Below are 10,032 nucleotides of genomic sequence, written 5' to 3'. Positions count from 1 at the left end.
GCAAGAAGTGCCCATCCAACCAATCCAACTTGTGGGAGCTGCTTCTAGAAGCGTGGGGTGCAATTTCTCCAGATTACCTCAACAAATTAACAGCTAGAATGCCAAAGGTCTGCAATGCTGTAATTGCTGCAAATGGAGGATTCTTTGACGAAAGCAAAGTTTGATGTAAAAAAATTTTTTATTTCAAATACAAATCATTATTTCTAACCTTGTCAATGTCTTGACTCTATTTTCTATTCATTTCACAACGTATGGTGGTGAATAAGTGTGACTTTTCATGGAAAACACAAAATTGTTTGAGTGACCCCAAACTTTTGAACGGTAGTGTATATACGTGTGTATTCATATATATTTTTTAATTTCTTGTGTGTTTTTTTCCTTATTCCTATTTATCTTATTGTTATTGTTTAGGTGTGGAACAGGAGCACAACGTATTTCACTGCGCGTTATACCATGTATAACTGTGACCAATAAACCTACATTTAAAAAACAACAGTCATGATTATTTCTCCTTTTCCCTGCTGACACTGACAGAAAAGTGAAACTACTAAAGCACATTTGGATTGTATAGATATTATTTTAATGTGATTTTCTGTCCGGAGGAGGTTCCATTTGACTATAGTTTGTCTGCAGGACAGCCCACTGACCAACTGGTTCTGGTTCTGGTTTTAGGGTGAACGACGTCATCCTGCGGGTGAACGAGGTGGACGTTCGGGACGTGACCCACAGTCGGGCCGTGGAGGCGCTGAAGGAGGCTGGATCCCTGGTGCGACTGTATGTCCGCCGGAGGAAACCCGTGTCTGAGAAAGTGATGGAAATCAAACTGGTGAAAGGACCCAAAGGTAGAACTGAGCTGAGAGAATGCTGCTTCAATATCCAGTTGGCAGGAACAGAAGCCAAACTTACCGCAAGATCAGTTCATGAAACATTCGCAGCAAGTCTTTAACGGGAAGTGGAAAATGATACAGAAACTAAATTTTTAACAGAATGCGCACTACAGTAACATTTAGTCATTTCTAAGGTTAATCTTCATAACTGTTAATGTTGCTGTCGATACTTAGCCTTGTATTTAAATTAGTAATTTAAGCTTTATAATTGCAAACATTGCAGGATTTCTGCCTTATTATGCATTACATCAGATAAAGTTATATTTACTATATTTTGTAGTTGTAAACACAAATATGTAAATTTTTCAGATAATGTCACCACATAAACAACACTATAAGCTCTTAACACCAATATTTAACCTGAAAAGCTTTTTGATGTTTAAATGTTCTCTGTTAAATAATTTAACATTAAACGTGACTTGCTGTAAACTGAGTTTTATAGTCGCCACAAAACTTAGTCTTTACGTCAGGAAACAGAGAGCAGCCGTTTAACAGCAGTTTAACCCTCTGAACTCTGAGCAGTTTGGGGTTTTTTTGCTCCTTTTGCATTTTTTTTTGCTGTGAGCTCATTTTCCACTGCAATATAAAGTCCTGCACCTCTGTGGAAATAAAACAACCATGAAGAATAGAGAAAACTCAGAAATGTCCTCATCGCAGTATAACACATTTAGAATTATATAATTTTTTATTTTTTTTTAAAAGAATAAAAAACACTTAAGTTTGTTTAATGTATTTTTTACAAATAATGAGACTTTTAATCAGCATATCCAACATTTTTCAAAGTTGTTATCAATACTGGGGGGAGATGGAGGCCTTAGATGCTGTAGATAATTTAATATTTATATTTTTAATTTGTTTGCCTACTCATCTCTTTTTTGCTCTGAAGAAACACTGCCTGCAGTTCAGTGTTCCCTGAATTGTTGTGCAGTAACTGTTGGTCACAGCTGAGTCAGTCACGGCATTACATTTCTGTTGAGGAGCATAGAATTTTTACCTTTTTACAGAATCGGCTAAAAACCATTAACTTTAAGGACACTTTCTAAAATATGTATACACACACGCACACACACACACTACCACACCCACCCTGTTTAGGTGTTGGGGATCAAAAGGGTTAATATGACTCTTTGTAACATAAAAGCATTTTCTTATCAAAGTGGCTCAAGTGTTTTAACAGAACCAACACGTTCGTCCACCATCTAATAGATCCAGATGTTCACTCGTGCTGCTGCTAGGAGTTAATTCACTCTTCACCTGTGAGTCGTCCTGGTGTTTCAGCTCGTCGGTGAAGGTGACATGAAAGTGTGTCTGCCTCGTTGCTGGATTGTCTCTACTTTCAAAGGAGCTTTAGTGAAATCCCTCCGGGCCTCATGATTATTCAGACAAGGAGGCCGGATCAGGAATAAAGCCTCGGTTTCCACAGAAACATCCCTACCTGTGCTTTACGGCACAGTGTTAAATTGGCAGCAGCATGTATGGGTGGTTTCTTTTTAAAAACGCCAGTTTAAAGTCCTGCTGTTTGTTCCTGTGAAGAGCATGTTGGATAGATAGATATAATAGCTGGATACCAGAGTCAGAGTTTTGTAGCTTTTGAGTTTCTGTTTGGAATTTGTAGCCCATATTTTGCCATACTTTTGTCACTTTTTTCTGCCACCAGTTTTGTAGACGTCTCTGTTCTGACAGCAGTTTGATCCTCTTCACTCTGGTCCTGGTGTGTTGCAGGTCTTGGCTTCAGTATAGCAGGCGGAGTCGGGAACCAGCACATCCCGGGCGACAACAGCATCTACGTCACCAAGATCATTGAAGGCGGAGCTGCACATAAAGACGGGAGACTTCAGATCGGAGACAAACTGCTGGCTGTAAGTTCTCCTCACATAGCAGCTTTTATTCAACGTGTTCAGTTTCGTTCAGACGGATCTCCAGAGACTAAAAACAAAACAAATAGCTTTGTCCTCAAACAGCTTTTGATTTCAAATATAATTATCCACTAAAGGTTTTTTTTCCTAAAGCACGACTTAAAAGTTTTTAATATTCATCAAGAAGAACAGATATTTAAAGCTGTAACACTTACAGGGCTGGGTGAAAATTCTGTAGCTCATCAGCCCAATCTTAATCAAAAACTCTTTTCAAAAGCCTCACAATTTAACTGTTTTAAATCTGGGGTGTCCTGATCCTGATCGGGGCCAATTCAGGCAAATTTTAACGGGCCGGTATCCGCATGAACCTGACTTTCTATCTCTATGTGAATCTCTATGTGCCTGTGCGTGTGTGTGTGAGCTTTTTCTTTTTAGTTTGACCTGAATCAAATTTTTAAACTTGGTCAGATGAAAAGAGGTGGAGTCAGTGTGGATAATTCTTTTTTGAAAGTGGTAAAAGTTGATCTACAGGAGAATACATATTTGAATGCAGCACAGAATACCTGGGTGATTCACTGCATTATATTCCAGTATGTTTTCAGGTGTTACCTGCCGTATGAACTTTCCTTCACATAAACAAATACCTCACCAGTGTTCAAATGAACTCTACACCCCTGTCAAATTCAAAACATCTTGATTTACATATCAAGTAAAACAGTTTTATATCACTAGCTGTCCTTGGATATCAGTAAATGATGACTGATGGTCAGATGTGAGGCAGATATGTAGCATGTTTCCCTGCCACCTCAGATGTTAGTGGTTTTTGGTGATGTTTTGTGCATGCTGTGTATCCTGAGTACAGTCAGGTTGATTGAATGAAGAGTTTTTGCTCTGAGCTGGTACATGTTGACGTGATGGGTCGTCTCTCCTGTGTTCAGGTGAACAGCGCTTGCCTGGAGGAGGTGAGTCACGAACACGCCGTCACTGCCTTGAAAAATACTCCTGACGTGGTCTACTTGAAAGTGGCAAAACCCAACAGTGTCTTCATGAACGACAGCTTTGCCCCGCCCGACCTCACCAACTGTGAGTTTCTTCTTCTGCACAAACAGTAACACAACGAGAACCGGAACCAGAGTCTTGTGGTTTTGCCCTTCGTTCTTGTGAAACAATGTGGTTTTCCAGGGGCCAAAATCAATTATTGGTGATCAAAAAGGGCCACTGAGAGATATTTGGAACTGATATACGTTTGTTGTTATATGTTAATAGCACGTGACAGCAGGGAACCTGTTATTCATAACTAAACTATTTAATTCTGTCAGAACGTCACATGAAACTACAATGCTCTCCTCCGTTTACTGTGAGAACGATTGGAATCAATAACAATTTGTCTCCTGCAGTTCTGTCTGCTGTTCTTCTTCTCCATTTTGTTAATATTTCCTAGTGTATCCCTTATATTGACCACTAAGGCCCAGCTCTTAAAACATTCTTAATTACCATTTTCAGGCACTGTTTTATGGTAATCTGTGGCTGCCTCCTAACTTAGCTGCTAGCCGTTAGCATAGCCATGGTTACGGTGACAGCAGTTAATGTCCTGATTTGTGGCTGTGCTTCTTATTCAGTTTGTGCAGGTTGTGTCTCTGCTAGAGATACGTGTCTGTCAGTTAGAAAAATGTTATTGTTAGTCTTGCTTTAGAAAAGTACTTCAGATAGCAGGCTAAGAGGCACAGTAAACGTCTTAATGATAGTCTTTGCCTAGCACCATCATCAAAGTAAGTTCCAGCTGCACCACTTGTTAACACCAAGTGAATCATTGGGGTGTTTTCTGTGTGACAAGGAAACTAAGCATGTTTGTGGAAGAGTGTGGTTTTTATAACAACTTTAGCAGTATCTGCAAACTCACTTTCCAGACACAGATCACCTAATTCCACAGAGCTGTTCTCCTCTACAAGTGCTCTCGTCTGTCCTTCTGCGTAAACATTAGCTTTCAGTGATTGGTTGTTACACGTGACAGACTATGGTGACAACACCAAATTCGGAGCAGTGCCAAACATCAACCTCAATAATCTGCCAGGCTGATAATAGTGTCAATCCCTAAAATTAAACTGCGATCAACAAGGATCGTGTTTCAGCCCATGTTGTGTGTCTGTGAATTAAATCAGCAATATCAGCACAGGACGTATGTCTAGTATGCTTAATTTGTGTCATAGATGAGTCAATAATGCTGTTTTTATCAAGAAGATTCTTTAAATTTAGGATAGCTATGAGGGCAGCTGTGGACAAAGGATCAAGCTTAGAGTCACACTGATACTGATATGTTTAAAAATTGCCTTGATTTGCCCCAACAATCCCAAGTATAAATTGCTGTTTCTCCCCCTGGTGGTAGCTACAGATCCTCCTCTGGTCACCGCTGATGATCATCCACATGAAGGTTGAATGTTTTTTCTCTGCTGCAGTTTGAGCTCCATGGAGAAATCACTAATGTACAACTAAAAATGATCACATAAACATCTGTAACTCAGGTCCTGATGTTGATAACGCAACATCATGTGGTCGCCTCATTCATAACAGGTACTGCTCTCTTATGTTGCACAAGTGTGACAGTGATGTACTCCACGATCGCACCATGTATTCTGAATATCTTCGAACATAACACAAACTAGATTAGCAGCTCCTGGTTCACGTGTGACCTGATTGACTTTCTGCGTTTGACCCTAAGTCAGTTCTGAATCCAGCAAACACTGCAGTCTGTCTTTTGCGGTAATGATGGCAGTCCCAATGGCATTTATCAAACAACACGTCTCAAAGTCGAGACGAGGCTTTCAAACACATTCATAGCACGAAATCTGGATCTGTTCCCAACGACTCCCTCGATGAGCCTTAATGTGGAGACGCCGAAGGACAAACTGATCCTGGACGGATGAGTGCAGGAGGAACCAGGAGAAGAGGATGGAAGTGATCAATCAGTGGATGTATCAATCAGACCTGAGATGATCTGAGGACGGAGGAACCTGAACCTGAACCTGAATATGACACTGACTCGCTGAGAGTACATCCTGATACGGAGTTTTAAACTGCAGCATGCCTTTAGAAACTAATGAAAAGTGTTGGTTTTAACTGAAAGCATTCCTATTAAAGTTTCCACCTTAAATGTTTACATGGACGCTAAATAATGTGATCTGATAAGATGTGTGTTTACGTGCCTCCAGTGCGTTTAATCAGTATATGGCTTTTTTGACACATGGATCTGCAGCAGACAGAAATCGTTGGATTTTGCTGCAGTAAAGCCTAAAACCAACCAAGAGCAGCTGCAAAGAGACTTAAACAGAAGAAACACAAGCAGACTGGTGTTGGTTTAAAGCCTGTCTGCCGAATGTTGAACAAAGCTGAACAAAAACCATAGATTTGGGGCTTCAGCAGTAAAATGAGTCTGCAGGAGAAGTTGTGTTGAGTTTATCATGTCTAACAGGAGCTAAAAGGATTTTACCAACTGAAGTCTGACTGAAAGTCTTTGGTAATTTACTTTCATATTGTGACCTTGCACTTCTTTGTTCTTAAAGGTTTGGAATGATTAAGATGTCGTTGATCACACAAAAACAGAATCTATATGAAGTTCCACTCCAAACAGGTTGTTTGTCAGGGAGTTGAAATGACTGATAGACAGAAGCAAGTTGATAATTTCTTCAGAGGACAGCATTCTGAGGGAATCTTGAACTGTTGTGCTTTAAATTCGTCAGTGGACTAATTTGCTAAATCTTGACCAGCTTTTGGCCCTGTTCTGGAAACACATCTAAAAATAGTGGATGAACTTTTACCCCTGGAAAGGTCCACCAGGGCTCTAGTTTTTCACTAGTCACACTGGAGCAACCAACATTGTCAGCTAGTCGTACCTCCTATCTGGTCACAGTAAAAACGCCGCACAGCTGCTTATCGATAGACACCACACTTACCAATGTTCCCTAAATTCCTCACATTGCAGGCTGCAGTAGATGCTGCTAGGTGGCAGCAGTGTGCTCAGAAAGTTGTGTGAGCAAAAATTAGATTGAGAAGACTGAAAGAATTGTGTGATTTTATCCACATGTGCTGTTTTCTATGAGAGGAGTAAACAGTGCTACGCCTTTTATAAGTGAGCCGCGTTTTAAAATGTAAAGGCCGCAGTCAATCGTTTTCATATAGTGGTTAGAAGCTAAAGCTAAAAGGATGATTGTGATTAATAATTATTTGAGTCAGACCTGTAACTCTCTGTTGGTTGAAGAAAATGCACATCCTGTCTGTAAGCTCGCTTTGCACATCCAGGAACAGACTGACAGAGCAACGGAGGAAATTAAAGTTATACTTTCCACCACTTAATGCAGTAGCTTCCTGTGCTGGTTAAAGCAACAGAAAAACAGCTAACTGATCATCATTCACAAATGCAACTCCTTGAAATTTTAGCATGCACACTCTCAAAAAAGGTCCCCCTGCTTTAATGTGAAACAGCATTCTCGTGTGTGAGGTGCTTATGCACAAAAAACAAAGTCCCAGGAAGTAATTTCCAAGACCTAATGTCAAGGAACCTGATTAGTCTATGTGCTTAACTTTATGTTGTTGATGACAGTGTTAGATAGGAGAAAACTACTCCTGGACATTGAGAGGAGAGAAAATATGGTGCCAGACAAGACCTGGACAACAGTTTTTGAGGGCCTCTCAGAAGTACCTATTCCAGACTTGATGCATTGTCCTCCGAAAGACGTTCTACATAGGCAGTTGTTCTGGTCAGGACAGGTTTGTGCTACGTCTGCAAGCTCCTGCACTAGAAAGCAAACCTGAGATAAAAGAACCTGTGGTGTGCATTTAAAAGCCTGAACGCTGTAAATGTAAATTGAGTGCAGATTTAACGTCTAGGAGCTGTTTCTATCACAAAATCAAACTCTGGTCTCAGAGTGACCTCAGATCCCTTTTTTCTAAAGACCTCGACTCTTCCTCCTCCCTGTTTAACCTCCACGTTATCATCGTCCTCTTCTGCTGATGCTGAGACGCGTGAAGGACGAGCAGCAAATCCAATCAGCGAGTGTCGAGCTGCATCACAAGCTTCATCCACAGCAGTACTGCAGCACAGCAAGGGAGGGGGCTGCAATATTTATAATGACGGCAAAGATCCCAGCCAGAGGTAACGAATGGGAAATAATTCTGTTAAGTGCGCTCAGCCTCCATTGCGGCAAGGAAATAACTGTGGTGATGACGGCGCCATCCCATCATTCCCCGCACCGGTTATCATATGCTCCAATTGGACAGATTGGATCAGATAAAGTGAACAGAATCAGATTTAGCTTCCACTACTGTTTGTCATCAAGCACTTTTCTGTCAGTCAAACCTCTGACTATGTCTATGAAACTGGATTTTCATATTTCAGGAGCTTTAAATCCTGCCTCTGTGTGTTGTTTTCTTTCCAGCTAGCTGCCGACAGTAGAAACATTTCTTTTGTTTTCTTAAAAATTACAAAGCAGACACCTATTTTGCTTTACGTGATATATAACATAAACACTACAGTACCTAATACCCTAAATCTGATATGTACATCAGTGATTTGACTGTTTTTTATTTTCAGGATAAATCCGAATTAATGGCAGATATTAATCAGATAATTAAATGCACTAAACAAAAAAAACTAGATTTTTCTCATTATGAACTAAAGTGTTTTCTCACATTCTTAATTTTTTGTTAGTTAAGCCTTTTTTAGACAAGATAAGAAACAATGCTGCTTCATAAATCTGTTGGTCACTTTAATTTTCACTACGGCTTCATTCAGACACCACAGTGATCTGAGATACAATACAATGATCTGTCGTGCAGATCATCCAGTCAAGTATAATTCATAATAATGGACTATGAAGAAGAAGAATAAATGTAAATTTACCTGCAGCTGATGAGCTGTGACTCTGTGGATCCTACTAAGCTTTGGTTCCTGATAGTCAAAATCTAGATTAGATTAATTATGTAATCTCAGTAAACTGAGTTGGTACAGACTTTGACTGTCATCGACATTTCAGTTTGTAATAGATGTGAAATTGTAGAACAAAGTAAATGTTAAAGATGTTGTGCAAGTTTTTGGAAGAATGCTGTAACGTGAAAAAAATCCTCAAGTCACTTCACAGAACTCCCAAGTATGTCATTTTTGGGGGCATTTTTTGCTCAATAAATTGCTTTAATTGATAAATAATCAGTTTATCATTATCACTCCGGGATTCATTTCCCACCTTAGCAAATCACCTGTGTGAGCTTGAATACTCTGAGGCCATCGTAGGTTTTGCAGTGCTGTTTGCACTTTGTTGTATCAAAATCACTTTGTTGTAGCAAAACAAGCACCTGGACTGGACTGATATATTTATAATTTGTATTAAAGTCACTAAATGATCCAAAAACTTACATTACTGTTCTTTTATCTATTAGATTTACTCAGACGACTTTTGAGCCTATTTGTTATATCTTAGTATTAATAATAGGATTTTAGTTAAACAATGTAGAGATGGTTTTATCATTGTAGAATTTTTTGTTTATAGAGCTGAAATATTTAAAATATTTGAAGGCTAATACATTTTTCAACCCCCCTGGGTTTTTGAACAGTTGGTCGGGCAAGAAACGTGTTTTAAGATTCTTCTGACATTTTATCCACCAAGCAATCAATCAAATGCCTGATCTAGAGATTAAAAGATACATATGTGATTTTTATCATTAGTTACAGCTGAGCTTGTTAATTGGGTTGCAGCAGCAGCAGACCCTCCTTGGTGTTTTCTTATTTTATTCAGTTTGCATCAGTAGAATATGTTTACTGTAAACTCACACTACTGCTTAAAAAAAGACTTCTGATCCCTGAAACAAGACATTTTTGTGAAGAAGCTCTCCATAAAAGTGGCAGCAACTTGTCCAGGTGTCCTCATGTATCCAATAAACAGTTTGAGCCAGTTGTGGTTTCGACCCCCTCGGCTTTGTCCAATCAGACGGTAACAGGAGCCGGACAAGTGAGCAGGCAAAGCATCATGTGGAGAGAAACTTTAGAAGTCGACCAGTCGCTGCTGCTGTGAGGAGGCTGTTCATATGTTGTTGTTTTACGGCTGGATTCATCTCACATGTTCTATGTGTTTGTTTTTCAGCATATTCGCAGCACCTGGAGAACCATATCAGCCCCCCCAACTTCCTGGGTCAGCCTCTCCCTCCGCCGGCATCCTCGGGACGCTACTCCCCGACACCGAAGAGCATGCTGGGAGATGACGACGTCACCCGGTGAGCACAGAAACACCACTGTTACAGATATC

At 40.0% G+C, this 10,032-nt stretch overlaps 1 protein-coding gene across 8 annotated transcripts in view; it reads left to right on the top strand.

Annotated features, from left to right (window-relative positions):
* Positions 1–10,032, top strand: part of dlg1b (discs large MAGUK scaffold protein 1b) — a 209,178-nt gene that overhangs the window by 175,936 nt on the left and 23,210 nt on the right. For all 8 annotated transcript variants that reach the window (XM_008275706.1, XM_008275705.1, XM_008275704.1 and 5 more), the window contains 4 exons: positions 673–842; positions 2,610–2,746; positions 3,682–3,826; positions 9,871–10,000. In XM_008275706.1, coding sequence (XP_008273928.1) covers positions 673–842; positions 2,610–2,746; positions 3,682–3,826; positions 9,871–10,000 — 582 coding nt within the window. The remainder of the gene's footprint in view (positions 1–672; positions 843–2,609; positions 2,747–3,681; positions 3,827–9,870; positions 10,001–10,032) is intronic.

Source organism: Stegastes partitus, unplaced genomic scaffold, assembly GCF_000690725.1.
Source record: "Stegastes partitus isolate 25-593 unplaced genomic scaffold, Stegastes_partitus-1.0.2 Scaffold57, whole genome shotgun sequence".
Classification (NCBI taxonomy): Eukaryota; Metazoa; Chordata; class Actinopteri; family Pomacentridae; genus Stegastes; species Stegastes partitus.
This window is presented reverse-complemented; position numbering and strand designations above follow the sequence as displayed.